Genomic DNA, 24,337 nt, shown 5'->3' on the forward strand with positions numbered 1-24,337 from the left:
TTGGGATTACTTACGTTTGCCAACATTCCCATATTATCCTGGCAACCAAGGGATCAACTTCTTTTGGTATGTCGAGCCGGCGATTCTGGAAACCAACTGCACCCACGACTTGCATTGGGTTCATCCCACTCCAAGGCATTCTCAATGTTGCTAGCTCCCACAGAATGACGCCGAAACTATAGACATCGCACCTGTGGAAAAGCCCAGCCCAAGCATAATGCATCAGAAATACACCCAACTGACAAAAGTTACAGGGTGCTATGTGACAAGAATATTTCAATACTTGAGAAAAAATAGTGATGTCATACACTTAGAATACATGCACAAGACACAAGTCAACATGACTACCATGAAAAGACCCCAATCAATCCGCTCATAAATTTGACATTATTTGCTTAGTGTTTTATATGGTTTCAGCTTCTAATAAATTTCGTTATATATATATATATATATATATATATATGAGAAAAGTGTAGCTACACATACGTGTAGCTAACTTAGCTACACCGACGCCTTAAAATACAGTGGGCCCCACATTGTTTTGGTGATGCAAACCATTCATTTGATGGGCCCTCACATAGTTAGGGTGTGCCCAAAAAATCAGCTCCATAGGATCATCCCAACCCTATAATTTGTGGAGGCAAAAATGGACATGTAAAAACTTTCACAAATCTGTCCATTTTTGCCTCCACAGTTTGAAGGGTTGGGATTGTCCAATGGAGCTGATTTTTTGGGCACATCCTATCTATGTGAGGGCCCATCAAATGAATGGTTTGGATCACCCAAACAATGTGGGCCCACTGTATTTTAAGGTGTCGGTGTAGCTAAGTTAGCTACACGTATGTGTAGCTACACTTTTCTTTCTCTCTCTCTCTCTCTCTCTCACACACACACACACACACACATATATATATATATATATATATATATATAGAGAGAGAGAGAGAGAGAGAGAGAGAGGAAAGTGTTTCTAGTCCGGCCGACTAGAGATCATTCTCTAGTCCGCCACCCAAAAACACATGGGTCCCACATATTTGGGTGATGCAAAGCATTCATTTGATGGGCCCTGACATAGAGACGGTGTCCACAAGAAATTAGCTTCATAGGATCATCCCAACCCTATGATTTGTGGAGCTTAAAATGGACGGCTATAAACCGCCACAAATCTGTACATTTTTTAACTCCACAAATCGAAGGGTTAAGAAGATCCTATGAAGCTGATTTTTTGTGGACATCCTATCTATGATGAGGCCTATCAAATGAATGCTTTAGATCACCCAAATATGTGGGACCCATGTGTTTTTGGGTGGCGGACTAGAGAATGATCTCTAGTCGGCCGGACTAGAAACACTTTTCTCATATATATATATATATACATGGTTTTAAATTTCGACCGGATTTTGGTGGGCACCGAAACCAAAATTTAATTTTTCGCCATTATTTCGATTAAATGCCATTATTTATTAAAAAAAAGTGTTACAAAATTTCAGTCCAAAATTTCGGAATTTCGGACAATTTCGAAAATTCGGTCTGGATTTCGAACCAAATTACAAAATTTCGGATTTTGCCGAAATTTCGGTTTTCGGTGGGGTCCGAAACGGTTACCAAAACCGAAATTTTAAACCACGTATATATATCGGAAAAGTTATTCTACTCGGTCGAGTAGATAAGATTATGCCAATTCAACACCTTATGGGCCTCCCAGAAGTAATAGTAGGCCCACAACTTGAACTCAAATAGAATCCAAACACGTCATGACCAGGAAAGTGCAACCCATGGTCATCTTAACATATGCTCAGGACAGAGGAAAAAACACCACTCCTATCTCTATCCTTCTAAGCCCCCTCAGTAAAGAGTAAGTATCTCCCTTGGATAGAGATTTGTTCGAATCAGAAACCAAATGGTTGTCCCCTCAATGATATTCACCTCAACACAACCTATCATCTCACCTGCTAAAAACTAGAAGCAATTCCTACAATCTCATCTTCTTCTATGTTCAAAATGCTAAAAGAAATAGCAAATGCTCAGTTTCCACATGTACACTCTTAGTATGACAAAAATGTTCCAGCAAGAGATCCATGGTCCCCACGAACCTCACCATTGCTGCATCCCAACCTTCCCCAAGCAAACTCTAGATTACCACCGTTGCCCACCTCGCATCTATCGTGGTATAAGCTTCCAAACATTTGTCAAGGGAAAGTGAGATGTCATTCCCTAAGCATTAAATGGATATCATAGAAATGGCCTGAAGCAGACCTTAAAGAAATCCAAGGAGTTGTATTCCACCTTGAAAGAGTTCTAAAAGGTCATCGACAATGTCCTTGAAAGATCAACTTCACATATGTTAATCAAATACAAGGTTTCAATCAGGTCAAAGGCTGCTCACCCTCGTCTTCTCAACAACCCTCCCCCAGAAGCTCTTTGGTTGTGATTTTAGGAGGATTCAAGTTGTTGCCCAAAGCTCTTCCTCCAATATCCATACATAAATAGTCACGAGAAACTTCACTCACCCAACCCGACAAGACACCGAGACATGTAGTGGAAATGAAATAGCTGGACTGAAGACACTTCCAGTCCCTTGATCTCCGTATAGAAGGATCATATGGCACTTGGATCCTACTTCTAAACCTCTTTTTCCGCACTAACTCCTTGATGCAGGACAATACTTTTTTTTTTATTTTTTAAATTTGATAATTTCATTGATACTATGAAGATTACATTTGGGACCAGGGGTCCCTACTTGCATTACATAGAATCAATTAAGGGTGGCTAGGAGCATGCTCCTAGACCAGTAAAAAGCCAAGAAATGATCTTCTGGGTCAACCACTACAACGAGTTCTAGACTGCCATGCGCTGCCGCCGAATACCTATTTCACTTTCTTTTTGAATTCATCACTACCGCAGCTGAAAATGCCTTCTCCCTCTCTTTCCTTTACATTGCATAATGGTCTCGTTTGAAAGTGCCATATTTATGGACCCCATCAAATCATAGCTCTAACCTGCCATGTCACTCAGACTGCTCCACCACTTTCTAGCCGGCTAATTCAAATTTTAAAAATCCCGCTCAAAGGCCTAAAGCTATTGTGCGCCTCTAACGTGGACGATAGCGAATCCATTGAATCCGATCATCGGCGGCCTCCACCTTGCGTCACCGCTCGTTCCAGGGGGTCCCCATTACACCACCAAGCCAAAAACCCTAATTTTTACCCTAGCTTCTTCCCCTTCAGCTTCACCAGAACCTAAAATCCTAATCTTACACTTATTTTCACCTAATCCTAAAGTCCACCATTGTTCAGCCTAATCCTACCCTTCTAGCCCCAACCTAGTACCTCGGTCAAACCCCATCTTTACCCTCCACATCCAACCTCTTCCTTTTTTTTTCCTCGAATCCGGCCACCTTTTTCACACTCCTACCACGTCCACCACTTCCGACAACTCATCGGCCCACTTTCTCCATCCACCCAACCCAGATCCGATCCTTTCCCCAATAAATCCGGCCTACTCGGACCCAGATCTGGCCATTTCGCAACTCCAGCCACCATTGCTGCATCCCCTGCGAGATCTGCCCAACTCTGGGCATTATCTGGCCGCCACCTCCCTTGCCTGTCAAGGGAGAGAAAGGGAAAGGTCAAAAAATAGGAAAGATCTAAGAGAAGGAGAGACCAAAGCGGAAGAAAGAGGGGGGAGTAGAAAAAACAGAAAGAGAGAGAACAAGAAGAGATCAGAAAAGTGAAAGAAAAGAAGATAGGGGGAGAGAGAGATATCAGGAAAGGAGAGAGGGATCAATCGAAGAGAGAAAGATCAGCGAGAGATGGGGGAGAAAAAGAAGAGAGAGGGAGAGACGGAAGAGAAGAGAGAGAGAGAGAGAGAGAGAGAGAGAGAGAGAGAGAGAGAGAGAGAGACGAAACGAGAGAGAGAAGAAATAGGGAAGAAAAACGCTTCCCTCCCTAGGGTTTCCATCGACCTAGGGAGGGAGCTCCAAAATCGCCTAATTGGTGCAGGACAATACCTAATTTCCCTATATTTATGCAAACCCAATCTTGAACAACCTAACCACCATAATGTTTAGGAACACCTACTTTTGGGGTAGGAGATGGGACAAACGCCTATTTTTGACTTGATAAATGGTGCAGAGAGCCTCTTTGGTATTTCCAAACTTGTTTGCCAAATTGATCAACCCGAGTCTCATTGCCGATTAACTGTACAAAGATGGCCAAAGTGTGTATTAACTCTTATATTAAGAAAGGGCACGCCACTTAGAGCCTCAAATGAGTTTCTCTTGTTATTTGAAAAGTTAAAGGATCATTATTTCTTGCTTAGCGATTATTCTGATGAGTTAAGTTGGTCCCAAAGCAAAATGGGAAGTTCTCAATTAAGTCTCACACCGGTTATCTTCACATATCTCGATTGGAACCAGGTTCACCAATATTTGGGACTCCCTAGCTTCTCCTAGAACTATAACATTCATTTGGTGAGTGGTGTAATTCCGGTCCGAACCCCTCCAAAAGAGGGGCCAGTCTCTGGCTCTCCTTTGCCTGCGAGATCTGACTATCTTGACTATCTGGAGTTGGTTATGCAAATGATCTAGTAAGTCAAAATAGAAGTGTAATGCTTTTATCAATGAACAAAAAGAATGTGTCTTCAGCAATTCATTATATGTTTCTATTTTCTGGCTGCCAGTCTGCTTTAGTTTGAGTTTCACCTTCCCTTTGTCCTGCATGGGAAGATCCTCACTAGTGACCAGTTCAAAAGGAAAATATGTGTTAGTTCCTTTGGTAATGATGTCATAAATTGGTTTGGTAATAAGAGAATCACATAAAAAAAGGGCGGGGGCGGCCCAGTGCACGAGGCTCCCACCATTGCAGGGTCTGGGGAGGGCTAGATGTAGGCAGCCTTACCCCTGCTTTGTAGAGAGGCTGTTTCCTTGACTCGAAACCGTGACCATCAGGTCACAATGGAGCAACCTTACAGTTGCACCAAGGCTCGCCCTCAATGCTGATGGAAAATTCTTTTCCCCTCAATCCTATGTACAATCTAAAAGGATAGAAATGATTGTATTTTCAATGGAAAAGGCAAATATCTTGGTCAGTTAATTAATTGTATCATTATTAAACTTAAAAAACACATAGTTTCCCAAGTACTGTTGTTCATGCTATAAATTACTGATTGGATCGCAATCAGTAGCGATGGGAGGTCCCAATCAGCTGATGCTGAAGTTAGAGCCTCATTGAATAATAAACTAGAGGGTTATCCCAATCAGTAGCAATACCAAAACTCATTCACCACTGGGTAGTAAAGACCTATACTAATACCAGTGTTTGAGGCTATCTTAACTGTGGCTTGCAAAACCCTTTTTTTTAATGGTTGTGGCTTGCATAACCTTGTTAATAAACTAGAGGGTTATCACAATGTTGCAAGTTCTGATTTTCCAAAACCAACCAAAGTAATCAAATGGCAGAAATACTTAGTGGAAAGCAATAAAGAACATACAAATTGAGCCCTGGCTTAGTCCACACAGCAGAGGAATGCAATCCACAGCAATATGAATCAAAAGTATAAACATGCATTATGCTGTAATTACTGTTACAAAGTGGGACATCTTGTCCCCATGATGTACTTTGATTATGGCTTATCAATAAAATGTTACTCTAAAAAAGTATAAACAAGCATACGATACAAAACTATGCCAAACAAGTGAAGGTAGTGATAAAAACTCACTTTTCATTGGAATTTTCGTTTCGCAGAACCTCCGGTGCCATCCATTCAGGCTAAAAACATTTGAACAAATTTATTCAGAAAAGGAAGCCATAGTGAAGTTTGAGAAGCACGACAAAAAGCATCCGTCTCTTTGTACAAACTGATAAAAGAGACATTTGCATATGGGGTTTGCTTCTTACCGTTCCAGCAGTGGATTTGGATGATAAAAATGTATTGTGCTTCAAGCGTGACAGTCCAAAATCACAAACCTGCATAAATTTGAGTCAGCAACTGCTGCCAAGATATGGCACACACAGAGAACAAAGAACAAACTGCATTACACATTACTTTCTGAAAGTAAATTCACTTGCTCAGAGTAAATTTGCATAAACCAAATAAAATTTGATACACCATATCTGGTTCCACCAAAAAATTACAATGCCTCCAACAATGGTAAAAGCAACTAGAGCTGATATCTTTATAGTACAGTTGATGATTTAGGAACCCACTGATGAGATCAGAAAATTAACTGCCATCCAACTTGCTAAAAAAACCATATTACATGAATGCAACAGTTGCATCCTAGGACCTGTATCGAACACATATCCAACAGCAACTTTTGGTAAAAAACGCGTAGTGGGGGGATCAATCCCTGCAGTTAAAGATATTGCCAAACTGTATCGATAACCGGGTTCTAGAGAAAAGAAAGTGGCGGACAAGAACCCACAAGGTATTATGGACTCTGGTGAATGCAGCTGCTGCAGAAAATACGTAACAAAAAATTGACAGTACACATGACAAAGGTCCGAGAAGCTAAACCTAGGAATGGTTTCGACCTGATTGTTCTAATCAGTGTTGCATTGCATCCAAGCCAAAAAATGGTGGCTGTTGATTTCTCTTTCATATCACCAAGGAACACATTTCCCATCACTGATTTCCTCTACGTTTTCGTGGCTCATAATTTGTGGCCGATGCCCTGAATAATGTTAGTGGAAAGCAATGACTACATTGCTGAGGATGAGGTCCACCATTCAAAAGAGGATGTCGGTTCATGATTATGACAAAAATTGTTCTATTGAAGAGGATGGATGCCCTCTGTTCAGGATGATTAGAGGAAGATTTATCTATATCCTTCAGAGGTCCATCGTCCTACCGATGTTTTACCTATCCAATCTATCACTCTATCTGATAGGAGGAAAACTGCTTTATGCCATTCCATCCCCAAGTAGAGTGGGGAAGCTTGGCAAGCGTGATGGTTATGTGTCAAGTTGAGGCTCAATAACTATTGCAACTTGGTTCACCCTTGCATTTAGCTTAGCGGTAAAAGAACGACTGACCATCAAGCTTCTAACTTTTAGGGGTTGAGCTTCCAGCCCAATGGTAAAAGGCTTTGTGTCCCTCAACCAAGAGGTCATTGGTTCGATCCCAGCTTACCTACGTAAAAAACTGTAGGCTAGAAGGGACTATGGAGCATCTTCTAGTACACGGAACAATGAAAGGTTTGATTAAAGTCCAATGTAAAAGGTAATTAAAAAAAGCTTGCTATCTGACATCAACAACGAGGGGAAGAAGCTCCTCGAGTGTGTGGAAAGTAGCTTCTATACACATACACCATTGTATGGTGTGTATAAGTCATAGGGTTTCATACATTGATGGAGGGTCGAACCTTTAAAGGTTTATAAATGCAGGCTTAGACTGACACCTGTAAGTGGGTAAGTTAAGTCCCATGACCATCGAATAGTAAGTGGGGCCCAGTGCACATGGGGACCATACCAATAGTGACGGTCTTTTAGAAGCTATTTATTTGTAAGTTATGATACGAATTATTTTTAATAAGGAAAGTTTCCAAAGATAGTTTCTATTTGGGGGACTATTATTTGGTAGGAGGTTTAGGGGTTTGGTAAGATGGTTTCTATCTGGGGGACTATTATTTGGTTGGAGGTTTAGGGGTTTGCTAAGAGAGTGTTTAGATGTTATCGAGTTTAATTAGGTGTCTATTGCTAAGTTTAGTTAGGGTTCTACTATTCACGTCATGATTCACACACATGTAAAGTGTTTATCTATTACTAGGAGTCCAAGTCTAGAAGTCTCCAAAAGTCGTGGAGAAGTCTATAAATACTGTAAGCCTTAGGTACAACAAAATTGTGATGATATGAATGAAATTGCTCAAAGTCGTGAAGAAGTCTATAAATACTGTAAGCCTTAGGTTCAACAAAATTGTGATGATATAAATCAAATTGCTCCAATTTTGAGTACTGAGTTTTCTCTGAAAAGTGTGATGCTTCTCTCTTGGTGATGAGACTCCATCAAAATCCCTCACTAGAAAGCGGAACTCAATTCAAGTCGGGCATGATATGTGGTAAGACGTTATGCCCTATCCTTTCTTTGTTTTTCAATTCCTATTGATTGATCTATCCTATAAATCCTATTAAATCAATTAAATTTCCTGCATATTTCAAAATTTCTAGAAACCTTAATCCGGTAATCCCATATTTTTGTGAAGCCTAAATCTGTCCAATTTTCCAGCCACTTTAAACCCCCCCCTTTTGAACCCATCAAAACCTAACCCTAATTTCCAAATTTCTCCTATCCAAACCTCAATTCCTGAATACGAAATCCTACCTACTTGAGCCCTATTTCCGTGAGGATTACTTTTAAGATCTTGTTTTTGTTGCCTATCCTACAACAATTTGGTAGCAAAGAATAGGTTGACAACTGTCTACACGAAGTGGAAAATCTTTTTTTTTTTTTTGGATGAGTACGAAGTGGAAAATCTTATGCCTCTAGAAAATCCAATGTAATGAGTTATTGTTGGAACTTGTGCATCAAATGAGGGAATTATCTGATCAAGAAGATGCTAGAGAAAGAGCATGACACGGAAATAAATCAACCAATGATTCTAATGCACCAGCTGAATCAATGAATGGATTATCCGTGGAAAACCCAGAGAAGGATAATGAAGGAGAAGGTAATAGAAATCTACAAATTCTCACGAAAGATGGGATCAGTTTTGAGGGAAGTCGTTTGTGACAATCCTAATCTATGGCACAACCATAGGGAAAATTTCTCCAGGATTATTGATCACAGAACAAATCAATACACATGCCCCGGTGATGATGTTACAAAACGAATACGAAATGACGTAGAAAATTCATGGGAAGCTATATCCACAATCTTTCTTTGACTGAGTGACATCCTTGGATGATTATTTAGACCGGTATGACCTGCTGGAAGATCAAAGGGTCCATTGTGTCAAACTAAAGTTCCAAGGACAAGCTCGAATTTGGTGGTGAGTCGAAAATCAATTATCCTGGATTGACTTATCTCTAATCACGAACTGGGAAGAGATGAAACTAAACTCAGTGAAAAATACTGCCACCAAATTATGAAGAAACTATTTTTGAAGAATTATTTTAAGTCGGCACAGGACCGTGTCAATGGAAGAATATTCAATGTGTTCAGACGTTCAGTATTTGTAGCCCAATCGTTGGATGAAATATAAATTGCCTCTCGTTATAAGGCATGTTTGAAAATGGAGATCCGAAGGGAGTTGTTGACAGTTATATTGAGTGGAGTTGGAGTAAACGAGGCTTATTAGTTAGTGCTTAAAATTTAAGTACAACTCAAACAACCATAGCTTAGACAACTTGTTTTTCAAGCCGGTGAGTCTACTAATCAAAGTGTCTCAAAAACTACACGTACCACACGAGATGCCCCTGTGAATTAATCAATTTTTCGAGGTAACAAACTGCATAAATACGACAGGTAAGGTTGTTACAAACTCGTCCCAATTTGATGAGAAAGACAGAGTGTTTAAGATGTGGATGTCAATGATAATTTTTGCTTGCCCATCACAATATAGTAATTTTAGTGAAGGAGAACAAGCCAAAGCAAAACCAAGTGGGTGGGGGGGAAGGGGGGGGGGGGGGGGGAATGAAAGGCAGGCAAACGATTAGGGCCTATTCGATTGCATCTGTAAGGGTTTTGTGTGGTTTTTTGCTCCCACGTGGAAAAATGTCCTGTTTGGTTCCATGTAGAGTTTCAAAGTACCAGGAGACTACTTGGCTTGTCTCCTCCTTGTCCGGTCACGTGGCATACCACCATTTGTGGTGGTTTTTTACTAGTTATCTTGGGATTGATGCTTTTTCTCTCTTTCTCTATTTCTTTCTTTCTCTCTTCTCTCTATATTGGTAATGATAGCCCCTACCACTACTCTATGAGGTCGACAACCAAACACTAGTTACCACTACTCTACGAGGCAACTATGAGGAGACTACTTATCTTGTCTCCTCCCTGTTGACTACTTAAAGTTTAATTCACCACCACTCTACGAGGTAACTACCAGCAACCAAACTGAACCTTAAGAAGAAACTCAAGAAGATGATGGTCTTGAGGACTTGCACACATCAATCATATTGTGAGGAGAATTTTGACCACTCCTAAAGAAGATGAAGAGGAAGAGGAAGAATGATTGTGAACCAATATCTTTCAGACAACAGTGGAATGCCAAAGTAGCATGTGTTGTCTTATGGGGGCCAGCGATGTCTCTGTGCTCGGAGGGCTCAGACCGCACCAGAGTGTGATTAACCCGGCATGTCCTGCGATGGTGCTACTCAATAAAGATAGTGGTTGTGCCCTTTCCATCAGCTACAGCTTTTGGTAAGATTGGTAGCACCACGATCCACGGATGGTATCACACAGATGGTCGCGGGTTCGATATTTCCCGTGTTTATCGTCGGGGGAATGCTAGCTTATGGGGGTGATGCGGATTGTAGGCCCAATAAGTAGCATATTGGCCCATTAGGACTTCAAGAGATTATTAACTTTTGATGAATATTCATTGATTTACATCTGATGAGAGAGGTGAAGAGGAGAAGAGAGTGAAAGGAAGAGTAAGTGAGGGGTCTAGCTCCCCCTCACTTATGTATGTATATGTAAGAATAGTGCAAAGACAATAATGCCTAATGCCCTTAGGCATGTATACACTTCTAACACTCCCCTTCAAGCTGGAATGTATATATCATATATTTCTAGCTTGTTATAAATGTTACTCGGCTTAGCCTTGCTCAATGGCTTGGTAAACATATCGACCAGCTGATCCACTGATCTAGTAAAAATTGAGCATATCTCGCCCATCTGGATTCTCTGACGGATGAAATGGCAATCCACTTCAATGTGTTTAGTCCGCTCATGGAAGACCAGATCTGTAGCAATGTGGATCACAGCCTTGTTATTACAATACAACTGAGAAGGAGAGGAAGGGGCGAGACCGATCTCTGACAAAAGATAGCGGAACCAGATGAGTTATCCACTCGTGTGTGCCATGAGCTTGAATTCCGCTTCTTCACTGGATTTGGCTATGACATCTTGTTTCTTGCTTCGTCATGACACCAAGTTAACTCCTACAAAATTACAATATCCAGTTTTTTTTTTTGTTTTTTTGAATGGCCAGTTGTTGATCTCCTATCTGCTGGAGATCCTGCCCAATCTACACCCTTCTATCTTCTCATGACCATGCTTCTTGAACAATAGGTCTCTCCCTAGAGCACCTTTTAAGTACCTGATAATTTGAAGCATTGCCACCCAATGAGAGGTATGAGGTGAGTTCATATACTGACTGACTACCCCTCCAACAAACGAGATGTCTGGGCAAGTGACTGTGAAATAGATGAGCTTGCTAACCAACCTCCTATATCTACCAAGACCATCTAACAAATCTCCTTACTCTGGAAGAAGTTTTACAGTTGGGTCCATGGGCACAACAGCAGGTTTCACCTTAAGAGAACCTGTCTCATCTAGTCAATACATAATTCCTTTGTGAAAGAGAAAGGCCTCTGCTGGAATAGGTTACTTCAATCCCAAGAAAGTACCTCAGGGGACCCAGATCTTTGGTGGAAAACTCTTTCTGCAAGAGGGCCTTCAACTTTTGTATACCCACCGTGTCACTCCCAGTAATGATAATATCATCAACATATATTATCAGAAGAACACATCCAACTGCAGACTGATGACTAAAAATAGAGTGATCAACGACACATTGTTTCATGCTAAACCTCATGATAGCATCACTGAATCTCCCAAACCATGCTCTAGGAGATTGTTTTAGGCCATAGAGAGATTTCCGCAAACGACAAACTGAGGAAGACATCTCCCCCTGAGCAACATACCCAGGAGGTTGCTCAATGTACACATCCTCAGTGAGGTCGCTATAAAGAAATGCATTCTTCACATCGAGCTAATAGAGAGGCCAACCATGGTTAACTGCCAAGGATATCAACACGCGAACAGAGAGGATGGGTATGCCAATACCTACTCCTTTCTCCACCAAGGTTGTAGAACTACTTAAGCAATGGAAAGAGGATCACAAGGGACAGCCATTCCCAAAGAGCATGCCAAATATTTTAACAAAGCCACCATTTGAAGAAGCTAGTCATGATCAAGGGATCATGTTTGCTTTGATTGGTTGTGATGTTTCGATGGCACAAGATGTAGCGTTCGAACAACAAGAAAAATTAAAAAGAGATTTTACTGAAATTTCAGATTTGATTCTAGAAGAGTTGCCAAATGAGTTGCAGCCTAAATTGAATATCGTCCCAATGTTCAACATTGAAGATCTCACTATTTATCACAAGTATCATGAGGAAGAAAGTCAATATGAACAAGTTATTACGATACAAGGCAACTGAGTGATACCATTGATAATATGCACCATTCAAACAAAACAAAAAAAAACCATTGATAATATGCTTAGTAATGAAGTACTATTGATGAAGCAGGGAGGATATCAAAAGTTATGGTTAAAGGGAAGAATCAACCAATTTCAGATAGCAGATGGATTTTTGCGACAAATTTTCAAAGATTGGACCCAAGCTTATAAGCACAGTATCAAGCCTATCACTCGCCAGAGGGAAGTTCTTTCAAGCCGGGGGGAGTTGATGGAGGATTGAAACCTTAGAAAAGGTTAAGAAATCCCGCTTAGATTGACACCTTAAGTGCCTAAGTAACACGACTATCCAAGAATAAGTGGGGCCCAATCCACGTGGGGTCCTCACGAGTAATGGCAATCTTTTGATTCGAAGCATTAGCACATAGATATTACTTTTTTACTTTCCACATACTTATGGTTTTGAAAATTGGGAAAAAGAAATATTTTCAAATAAAAACTAACCATATATGCATGTTAGCTTTTAATTTTATTAAATGTAAGTTTTTCTTACCCGATCTACAAATTGACGTGGTAGATATTTTTACTTCAAAAAATTATTAATCTACTCATTTTTGTTAGAAAATCATTTAAAATAAGAAATAATTTATTTTCAAATTTTTTTTTGTATTATATATATATATATATATATATATATATATATATATATATATATATATATATATATAGAGAGAGAGAGAGAGAGAGAGAGAGAGAGATTCCAAGTTTTTTATTTGTGAGATAGCTTCCAAATTTTTTATTTGCGAGCTATTCTTGCTCGATCAACTCGATTCATTAATTTTTTTTTAGTAGAAAATCCTTTAAATTTCCATCATTATATTCTTTTTTAATGCAATTTTCATCATTATATTGTACTCTTATTATATGGCACTTTATTAATTTAATGAATCGAGGGGCTTTTCTCCTACATTGTGTTTATTTGAAGCATGTATATAAGGTTATATACAAATGGATAGCTTTCTAGATGTGCATTAAACGCATGTCATTAGGTGTTTTTTTTTTTTTTTTGAAATGGCAATATATTGATAAAAGAGAACCGAGATGGTCCTCAAGGATTACAAAGAAAACAACAAAACAAACACCTCACCGAGGGAGAAAGTCAAACCACTCCAACACCAATCTATGAACCCCTGATCTAGTAAGGGAATCAGCTTCACCATTAGCTGATCTCCTAACATGCTTAAACACAATTGAAGAGCCCGAAGTAAGATCAGAGATCTCCTCAAAGTAGCTAAGAAATCTCCAAGGGGGGACCATTCTCCTCGAAAGCCAACTAATAACATTGGAAGAATCACCTTCCACTATCACCCTATCATACACCTCTTTACTCAGATGCTTTATCCCATGATATGCTGCTCTGACTTCCACTTTAGATGGATCACTTCTACCAATAGGACCCGAGAAAGCCCAAGAGACCAAACCTAGAGAGTCTCTACAAAGACCTCCAACCCCAGCTGGACCCGGGTTTCCCAAACTGGATACGTCAAAATTTATCCAGTCAAAATTGATCTTAAAAAAGCCTACAGGAGGGGCTTCCCATTTTTGAACAATCTTTACTCTTCTAACACCTTCGAAACACACAATGCGTCAACCCTCCTAAAGATCAAAGGCTGAAACAAATCTGAACATCGGGAGACTTTTCGCCCAAAAAATAGCCAAGGCGATAATTTTCATGAAGCGCCAATAAGAGGACTTTGCCATTCCCTCAAAGACTCGTGTGAGATCCCACATCGGAACGGGTGGGAGGATTTGGGACTTTATATGTAGCGTGCTTGGACCAACTTGTGTGACGCGTTTTCCTTGCGAGAAAAAAACAAAACCGGGCGGGCCCAGTGGCCTTGAACGGACAATATCATGCAGGGGGGTCGGGTCGTTACAATTGTATTTTTGACAGTAAAGTGGTATCAAAGTAATAGGTTTAAGAACCTGTAGGACCTTAGGCAAATTGTATTTTTACTACCTTCCGATTATATGTAGGTATTTTATAACCTAGAGCCTTACTAGTGTTTGCTATTGTTGGGATAGGTATGGCTCGTACCAAGAGAATGACTGACCTTGCTCGTAGCACGACCCGACTTCAGCGAAACCCTATACCGGCTCTAGTGCAGCCAAATCCGGCGCAGGAGGAGGAGCCTCCCACCCCTATCATCCATACTGCAGAGGGAGGGACTCATCAGGAAGAGCAAGGGTTACCCCGATTAGAGCGAATGATGGAGACTTTGGTTGGGGTGGTGACCCAACAGCAGCAATAGCCTCAGCATCATCCGCCACAGGTCGAGCCTCGTCAGCAGAGTAGGATGACTGAGTTTCAGAGGATGGCCAATACATTTGGAGGGACCACTGATCCTCTCGTGGCTGATGAATGGTTGCAAGAGACCGAGAAAATCTTTGAATTTCTGGGGATGGCAGCACCGGACAAAGTAATAGCTGCCACGTTCATGCTTAGAGGAAGTGCAGATGCTTGGTGGAAGATGGAGAAGCGTGTCAGGGGGAGCGCTATCATTGCATGGGATGAATTCTCTACAGCTTTCTATGACAAATATTTTCCTGATAGTGTGAGGATTCTGAAGGAAAATGATTTTTTCAATTTAAAGCAAGGGAACAGATCTGTCATAGATTATGAGGCAGAGTTTACGAGATTGGGGATGTTTGCACCCATATCGGTCATGGAGGACGACGGGCTTCTTGCTCGCCGTTTCCAAGACGGACTCAGGGAGCCTATCAGGCATCGAGTAAAAGATTTCCAGCTTAAAACCTATGCAGATGTGTTGAGTAAGGCTTTACAGGTTGAGGAAGGAGTCATCAGGTCCCAACAGCATAGGGACCAGCAGAAGAAGAGATTCAGGGCAGGAGGTCAGCAGGATGGGGCAGGAGGTCAGCAGGATGGCCAGAGTTCAGGAGAGCCATCTAAGAGGCCAAATTCCTACCGCCAGGGAGGTGGATCACAGCAGAGGTCAGGCGACCATCGCCCGCAGCATCTGAGTGCTGGACAGAGGTCTAGCACACAGGAGTCTGGATTGTGTGCCAAATGCAAGAAACATCATGCAGAAAAGGATTGCCCATGGGTCACTGGGGCATGTTTTGAGTGTGGCCAGTTGGGTCACAAGGTAGCAGATTGTCCTCGGAAGAGAAATTTTCAGTTTTCAGGAGCACCCCCAGCGGCGCGAGTTCCGCCCACAGGAGAGAATCGGGCACCCCCAGCGGCGCGAACCCCGCCCACAGGAGAGAATCAGGCATGGAATAAGAAGCAGAGGATCCCAAGCCGAGTCTATGCACTAACCGAGCAGGATGCTATGGCCTCTAATGCAGTGATGACAGGTATGGCATTAGTTAGTTGTTGAGATTCTTATTCATATAAATGTCTATCTAAAATTTCAACGTATTGCATTTTGATGTTTGCTTAGTTAATAGTGGGAATGGGTTAAATTTCAACGTATTGCATTTTGATGTTTGCTTAGTTAATAGTGGGAATGGGTTAACCTATGACACGTACCCTTCCAGTAGCTTCGGTCTATGCATGTGTATTATTTGATTCGGGTGCCTCACATTCTTTTATATCATCCCGGTTTGTTGTGAAGCATGGATTAGTTCATGAGCCTTTAGATGTAGAGTTATGTGTAGACACACCTGTAGGAGGTAGCCTGATTACCGACAGGATTTGTAAGTCGTGTGCAGTGAAGATCGGTGATAGGGAGTTACCCGCTGATTTGGTAGTCTTGGAGATGAAGGATTTTGATGTTATTCTTGGGATGGATTGGCTGGCTGCTAATCATGCCAGCCTAGACTGTTACAGTAAGTTAGTGACTTTTCAGATGCCAGGACAGCGAGGGTTCAGTTTTATTGGTAGTCCTGTTGGTGCGCCCACCCAAATCATTTCGGCTTGCAAGGCTAGCAGATTATTAAGGAAGGGTTGTGAGGGATTTCTTGCCTCTATATCAGAAGTCAGTCAGGAGGCCCTCAGGCTAGAGGACATCACAATTGTACGAGACTTCCCTGATGTATTCCCTGAAGACTTGCCGGGGTTGCCTCCAGATAGAGAGATCGAGTTCTCCATTGATCTTGTACCTAGCACGGGTCCCATTTCTAAGGCTCCCTATCGAATGGCTCCAGTAGAGCTTAAGGAGTTGAGTGGGCAGTTGCAAGAACTTCTTGATAAGGGGTTGATCAGACCTAGTGTTTCTCCTTGGGGTGCACCAGTGCTATTTGTGAAGAAGAAAAATGGGAGTATGCGGTTGTGCATCGATTATAGAGAGCTAAACAAGGTAACTGTGAGGAATAAGTATCCATTGCCGAGGATCGAGGATCTATTTGATCAGTTACAGGGATCTAAAGTATTCTCTACGATCGATCTTCGCTCGGGTTACCATCAGTTGAAGATCAAGCCAGAAGATGTGCCCAAGTCAGCTTTCAGGACTAGATATGGACACTACGAGTTCTTAGTGTTGCCATTTGGTTTGACTAACGCACCCGCGGCATTTATGGATTTGATGAATAGGGTGTTCAAGCCATTCTTAGACAGATTTGTAGTAGTGTTCATAGATGACATCCTAATCTACTCAAAGAGCCATGAAGAGCATAAAAAGCACTTGAGGCAGGTGTTGCAGGTATTGAGAGCAGAGCAGCTATATGCGAAATTCAAGAAGTGTGAGTTTTGGCTTGATAGAGTGGCTTTTCTGGGGCATGTGATTTCTAAGGATGGAGTGTCTGTGGACCCCCAAAAGATTGAGGCCGTAGTGGATTGGAGCAGGCCGTCTAATGTCGCCGAAATTCGCAGTTTCTTAGGTCTGGCGGGATATTACAGGAAATTCGTAGAGGGATTCTCACGGATTGCCGTACCACTGACCCGTCTAACGCATAAGGGAACCAAGTTTGAATGGTCTGATAAGTGTGAGGAGAGCTTCTAAGAGTTGAAGCGAAGGTTAGTGTCGGCCCCAATCCTCACTATACCATCTGAGAGTGGAGGATTCACCATATATAGTGATGCCTCTAAGAGTGGTTTGGGTTGTGTGTTGATGCAACACAGAAAGGTAGTGGCCTATGCCTCCAGGCAGTTGAAGCCATATGAGCAGAACTATCCGACGCATGATCTAGAGTTAGCAGCAGTGGTGTTTGCATTGAAAATTTGGAGACACTACCTTTATGGGGAGCCATGTGAGGTCTTCACTGACCATAAAAGCCTAAAGTACTTGTTCACGCAAAAGGAGCTAAATATGCGTCAGAGGAGATGGCTTGAATTGCTACAGGACTATGACCTGACCATCAGCTATCATCCAGGGAAGGCTAATGTAGTAGCAGATGCTTTGAGTAGAAAGGCACAGGGTAAGATGGCATCTTTGATAACTAATCAAAGGCAGATCATTGAGGACTTGAGGAGGTTGAGTATTGAGGTGAGACAGCACGAGCCTGGTGTGCAAATTGCAAATCTAAGAGTTCAGCCCACTTTGTTAGAAAGAATAAAGATTGCTCAGAGTACTGATGAGAGACTCCATAAGATCAGGGCAGAAGTTGAGGCAGGATCCCAATTAGATTTTCGAGTCCATGAGGATGGGTCCTTGAGGTTCGGAACTCGGTTGTGTGTGTCTGGTGATGCGGATATCAAGAAGGAGATTATGGATGAGGCCCATAGCTCTAGTTATTCAGTGCACCCTGGAAGCACCAAAATGTACAGGGACCTCAGAGAAATCTTCTGGTGGAATAACATGAAGCGAGAGATTGCAGAGTTTGTGGCTCGTTGTATAATCTGCCAGCAGGTCAAGATAGAGCATCAGAGACCTGCCGGGAAGTTAGAGCCCCTCCCTATTCCAGAGTGGAAATGGGAGCACATCACTATGGATTTTGTGACCGGTTTGCCAAAGACATTGAAGAAAAATGATGTCATTTGGGTTATAGTCGACAGGTTGACTAAGTCGGCTCACTTCTTGGCTTATAGAGTGGGTTCGACATTGGATCAGATGGCAGAGTGGTACTTGGAGGAGATTGTCAGGCTACATGGAGTGCCAGTGTCGATTGTGTCTGACAGAGACCCGAGGTTCGTGTCTCAGTTCTGGAGGAGTTTCCATAAGGCTTTGGGAACTAGGTTGAACTTCAGTACAGCGTATCATCCACAAACCGATGGCCAGTCAGAGCAGACGATCCAGATATTGGAAGACATGCTGAGAGCATGTGCCTTGGATTTTAGAGGTTCTTGGGATCGGCAGTTACCTTTGGTGGAGTTCGCATACAACAATAGCTACCAATCCAGCATTCAGATGGCCCCTTATGAGGCCCTCTATGGTAGAAAGTGCAGGTCTCCCATCCATTGGGATGAGGTTGGTGAGAGGCAGATTTTGGGCCCGGAGCTAGTGCATCAGGCAGAAGAAAATGTTCAATTGATCAGAGAGCGTCTCCGAGCAGCACAAAGTAGGCAGAAGAGCTACGCTGATGTCAGGAGGCGTGAGCTTGAATTTGAGGTTGGAGATCGTGTTTTCTTGAGGGTGTCTCCCACTAAAGGAGTGGTCAGATTTGGCATTAGAGGAAAGTTGAATCCCAAGTATGTTGGGCCATACGAAATTCTTAAAAGGGTCGGGACAGTTGCCTATCGCCTTGCACTACCACCCAGTTTGGCTGGGGTGCATAATGTCTTCCATGTCTCTATGCTGAGGAAGTATGTCCCGGACCCGGACCGTGTAGTAGAATTGGCCCCTTTGCAACTCAGAGAGGATTTGTCATATGAGGAACACCCGGTGCGTATCGTTGATCGAAAGGACCAAGTTCTTAGAAGACGCACCATTCCCTATGTCAAGGTACAGTGGAGAAATCACTCTGAGCGAGAGGCAACTTGGGAGCTTGAGGAGGAGATGCAGAAGAAGTACCCCCAACTTTTTCAAGCGCCTGGTATGTTAATTTCGAGGACGAAATTCTTTTAGGGGAGGTATGATGTAATACCCGGTTCCAAGTAATAAATTTATATATATATGGTTGTCCTTATCAAATTTAAATCATGGCTATCTGTTTCTAATGGGTGTCGTTACCAAAATTTAGCTTACAAATTTTCTTTGAAAATGTGTCGTTATCAGTTGAATGGGTGGGTGGATAAATTAAATGGATGGATGGTTTGGATTAGCATAAATAGCACCTCATAACCCGTATTGCTAGAACATATTATTTTATGAAGCCACTAACCTCATAATTGCTAGAACATCATATTATTTTATGAAGCCACTAACCTCATAACCCCACATCATATTATTTTATGAAGCCACTAACCTCATAACCCCTAAAGTATTGCTAGGACATATTATTTTATTAAGCAACTAACCTCATAACCCCTAAAGTATTGCTAGGACATCTGTATTGTTTGGAAATTAGCTATTTCCTATGCTAATTGGTGGACCTTGTTGCTGTTGGAAATGTTGTGTGACAGCCGTGGTGTTTGGAAATTAGCTATTTCCTATGCTAATTTAGATGATATTCTATTTTTGTTAGTGGTGGCTGACTCATTGTGTTGTACCTTCTAATAAGAGTGCCTCTATAGATGGTATGCAACTATAGAAAACTTCTAGATTGAAAATAAGTGGTCGTGAGTTTGGAGGAGCAAGAACCTTATGACTTTCCCTTCTAAACCAGCTTTTGCAATGGAATTCTTTGCCATTTCTTGACTTGTTCTAAGATCCATATGCTGCTGAAATTCACTTTCCCTTCTAAACCAGCCTTTGCAATGGAATTCTTTGCCATTTCTTGACTTGTTCTAAGATCCATATGCTGCTGAAATTCATCCGGCAGTTCCTTAGTCCAAGAGGACACTTCTCTGATCCATTTGAAGCCCTTGCCGTCCTTCATCATCCGGATTTTGATAAACCTGCAAACGTATTAACAAAGTCACGCTCTTGTTAGTGGATGTTCACAAATTGACTGAAGTTTCCTAATGCCATTGGAGCTCGCCCAAAATAACTCCATCCGTTGGCGAATCGCTAAGATTTTATATGATTTCAACCACGTACTTTACTCCATATTTATCTAAGCTTTAGGAAGATCGCTTTAGGAAGATCTTCTTCGTGGACCTAACCTTGCAAATGAACTTTTGGAGATTTTGCTTGAGGTAGGTGATCCTACCCTATGTCAGTGTATTATCAAATATTTACTTTTTGCTAAGTTGAAAGCTTTCTATTACAATTTTTGCATATCTACTCTCACTTGGAACTTATTTTGGAGAAGATTCTCACTGACTGTTTTGAGCATGTCATTCTAAATAGTTGAATGTCATTATGCATGGTATCCTTTAGTCTTGAAATGTTTCCATTCATATATATAAAAAGATTTATGAAGAACATGATTTTGAAAACTAGAATTCATGAAGCAAACAATTTGAACAGCACTTTGTTTACAATATGGTTTTCATAGATTGGAATGGGGGGGGTCCCCTATGGCTTGAAACGTCTACAAAATTTATAGCATGGAATTACAGACATTAAATTGCTTTTCTCTATATTTGTATACAGTCTTGGTATGGAATGGATTCCGCCAGTAAGATTGATCTCTGGTGGGAATCTAGTGCCCAACCTACCAGTGGGTGAGTACACTGGACGTGATCACGTAGACCGGTAAATTTTTATCTACCCGTAAGGTTGATCTCGGGTGGCCAGTAGGGAGTCCTCTGGCTATTGATAATATTACATTGAGCGCTTTTGGACCTGTGAGTCCTGCGAACGAGTGTTCGCCTTGGGTTACGCTACTTGCCAATAAGGTTGGAAATTGGCCACAGAGAAGACTGTTAAGCATTTGATTTTTAAGTGGAAAACTGCAAAACCAAGATATATATATTCTTAATCATTAATTTCAAGGCGGAAAACTGCATAACCGAGTGATTGGAACTTTTTGTAAAAGAATGTATTTTTCTTATGTAGCCTATGTAGAAATGATTTTTTTTGCTTCCTGTCAATTTCTGCATTGGCTAAATTTCTATAGTATGTTACTTCTTTTCTGCACCTGCATTGTTTTCGTTTTCCTATTAGCTGGCTTGGATTTGGAAAACCGGCTGGGCTGTTAGCTCATTATGTGGTTTAACAATTTTCAGATACAGAGGAGCGACTGTAGACTTGCTGAGATCAGACACTTGGATTGGAGCTTAGAAAATTTCTTACTTTCTTTCATTATTCGAGTTAGAGACTTTTGTTACTTTATTAAGGTGATTGTTGTCTAATAAGAAATGTTGGATTTAGACTTATGGACCTATATATGTATTTCATTTGAGCTTTAATTGAGACTAAAATTTCCGCATTTATTAGTTACTCTGATTTTTTAGAATAGTTGATTGTAAAGGAGCCTTGCATGCTTGTGGAGGCAACCCTATGGGCATGCGGCGGCTGTCACGTGTGCCTTACCTCGAATTCTGGGTTCGGGGCGTGACAGTAATTTGGTATCAAAGCCGACCACGCCGTACCCCGGTGTGCCAGCGAGAAAAGCCACTCTATCAAGCCAAAACTCACACTTCTTGAATTTCGCATATAGCTGCTCTGCTCTCAATACCTGCAACACCTGCCTCAAGTGCTTTTTATGCTCTTCATGGCTCTTTGAGTAGATTAGGATGTCATCTATGAACACTACTACAAATCTGTCTAAGAATGGCTTGAACACCCTATTCATCAAATCCATAAATGCCGCGGGTGCGTTAGTCAAACCAAATGGCAACACTAAGAACTCGTAGTGTCCATATCTAGTCCTGAAAGCTGACTTGGGCACATCTTCTGGCTTGATCTTCAACTGATGGTAACCCGAGCGAAGATCGATCTTAGAGAATACTTTAGATCCCTGTAACTGATCAAATAGATCCTCAATCCTCGGCAATGGATACTTATTCCTCACAGTTACCTTGTTTAGCTCTCTATAATCGATGCACAACCGCATACTCCCATCTTTCTTCTTCACAAATAGCACTGGTGCACCCCAAGGAGAAACACTAGGTCTGATCAACCCCTTATCAAGAAGTTCTTGCAACTGCCCACTCAACTCCTTAAGCTCTACTGGAGCCATTCGATAGGGAGCCTTAGAAATGGGACCCGTGCTAGGTACAAGATCAATGGAGAACTCGATCTCTCTATCTGGAGGCAACCCCGGCAAGTCTTCAGGGAATACATCAGGGAAGTCTCGTACAATTGTGATGTCCTCTAGCCTGAGGGCCTCCTGACTGACTTCTGATATAGAGGCAAGAAATCCCTCACAACCCTTCCTTAATAATCTGCTAGCCTTGCAAGCCGAAATGATTTGGGTGGGCGCACCAACAGGACTACCAATAAAACTGAACCCTCGCTGTCCTGGCATCTGAAAAGTCACTAACTTACTGTAACAGTCTAGGCTGGCATGATTAGCAGCCAGCCAATCCATCCCAAGAATAACATCAAAATCCTTCATCTCCAAGACTACCAAATCAGCGGGTTAACTCCCTATCACCGATCTTCACTGCACACGACTTACAAATCCTGTCGGTAATCAGGCTACCTCCTACAGGTGTGTCTACACATACCAAATTACTGTCACGCCCCGAACCCAGAATTCGAGGTAAGGCACACGTGACAGCCGCCGCATGCCCATAGGGTTGCCTCCACAAGCATGCAAGGCTCCTTTACAATCAACTATTCTAAAAAATCAGAGTAACTAATAAATGCGGAAATTTTAGTCTCAATTAAAGCTCAAATGAAATACATATATAGGTCCATAAGTCTAAATCCAACATTTCTTATTAGACAACAATCACCTTAATAAAGTAACAAAAGTCTCTAACTCGAATAATGAAAGAAAGTAAGAAATTTTCTAAGCTCCAATCCAAGTGTCTGATCTCAGCAAGTCTACAGTCGCTCCTCTGTATCTGAAAATTGTTAAACCACATAATGAGCTAACAGCCCAGCCGGTTTTCCAAATCCAAGCCAGCTAATAGGAAAACGAAAACAATGCAGGTGCGGAAAAGAAGTAACATACTATAGAAATTTAGCCAATGCAGAAATTGACAGGAAGCAAAAAAAATCATTTCTACATAGGCTACATAAGAAAAATACATTCTTTTACAAAAAGTTCCAACCACTCGGTTATGCAGTTTTCCGCCTTGAAATTAATGATTAAGAATATATATATCTTGGTTTTGCAGTTTTTCACTTAAAAATCAAATGCTTAACAGTCTTCTCTGTGGCCAATTTCCAACCTTATTGGCAAGTAGCGTAACCCAAGGCGAACACTCGTTCGCAGGACTCACAGGTCCAAAAGCGCTCAATGTAATATTATCAATAGCCAGAGGACTCCCTACTGGCCACCCGAGATCAACCTTACGGGTAGATAAAAATTTACCGGTCTACGTGATCACGTCCAGTGTACTCACCCACTGGTAGGTTGGGCACTAGATTCCCACCAGAGATCAACCTTACTGGCGGAATCCATTCCATACCAAGACTGTATACAAATATAGAGAAAAGCAATTTAATGTCTGTAATTCCATGCTATAAATTTTGTAGACGTTTCAAGCCATAGGGGACTCCCCCCATTCCAATCTATGAAAACCATATTGTAAACAAAGTGCTGTTCAAATTGTTTGCTTCATGAATTCTAGTTTTCAAAATCATGTTCTTCATAAATCTTTTTATGTATATGAATGGAAACATTTCAAGACTAAAGGATACCATGCATAATGACATTCAACTATTTAGAATGACATGCTCAAAACAGTCAGTGAGAATCTTCTCCAAAATAAGTTCCAAGTGAGAGTAGATATGCAAAAATTGTAATAGAAAGCTTTCAACTTAGCAAAAAGTAAATATTTGATAATACACTGACATAGGGTAGGATCACCTACCTCAAGCAAAATCTCCAAAAGTTCATTTGCAAGGTTAGGTCCACGAAGAAGATCTTCCTAAAGCGATCTTCCTAAAGCTTAGATAAATATGGAGTAAAGTA

General features: G+C 41.4%; 1 protein-coding gene across 1 annotated transcript in view; it reads right to left on the minus strand.

Moving 5' to 3' along the window:
- EDR1 (Protein kinase superfamily protein) overlaps positions 1–24,337 on the minus strand; it is a 47,336-nt gene that overhangs the window by 584 nt on the left and 22,415 nt on the right. The window contains exons 10-12 of the mRNA XM_077391606.1: positions 5,898–5,966; positions 5,719–5,768; positions 15–191 (exon numbers count right to left, since the gene is read on the minus strand). Coding sequence (XP_077247721.1) covers positions 15–191; positions 5,719–5,768; positions 5,898–5,966 — 296 coding nt within the window. The remainder of the gene's footprint in view (positions 1–14; positions 192–5,718; positions 5,769–5,897; positions 5,967–24,337) is intronic.

Source organism: Tasmannia lanceolata, unplaced genomic scaffold (genome assembly GCF_043159265.1).
Source record: "Tasmannia lanceolata isolate RefF3 unplaced genomic scaffold, GAP_Taslan_0.1 ptg000012l, whole genome shotgun sequence".
Lineage (NCBI taxonomy): Eukaryota > Viridiplantae > Streptophyta > Magnoliopsida > Canellales > Winteraceae > Tasmannia > Tasmannia lanceolata.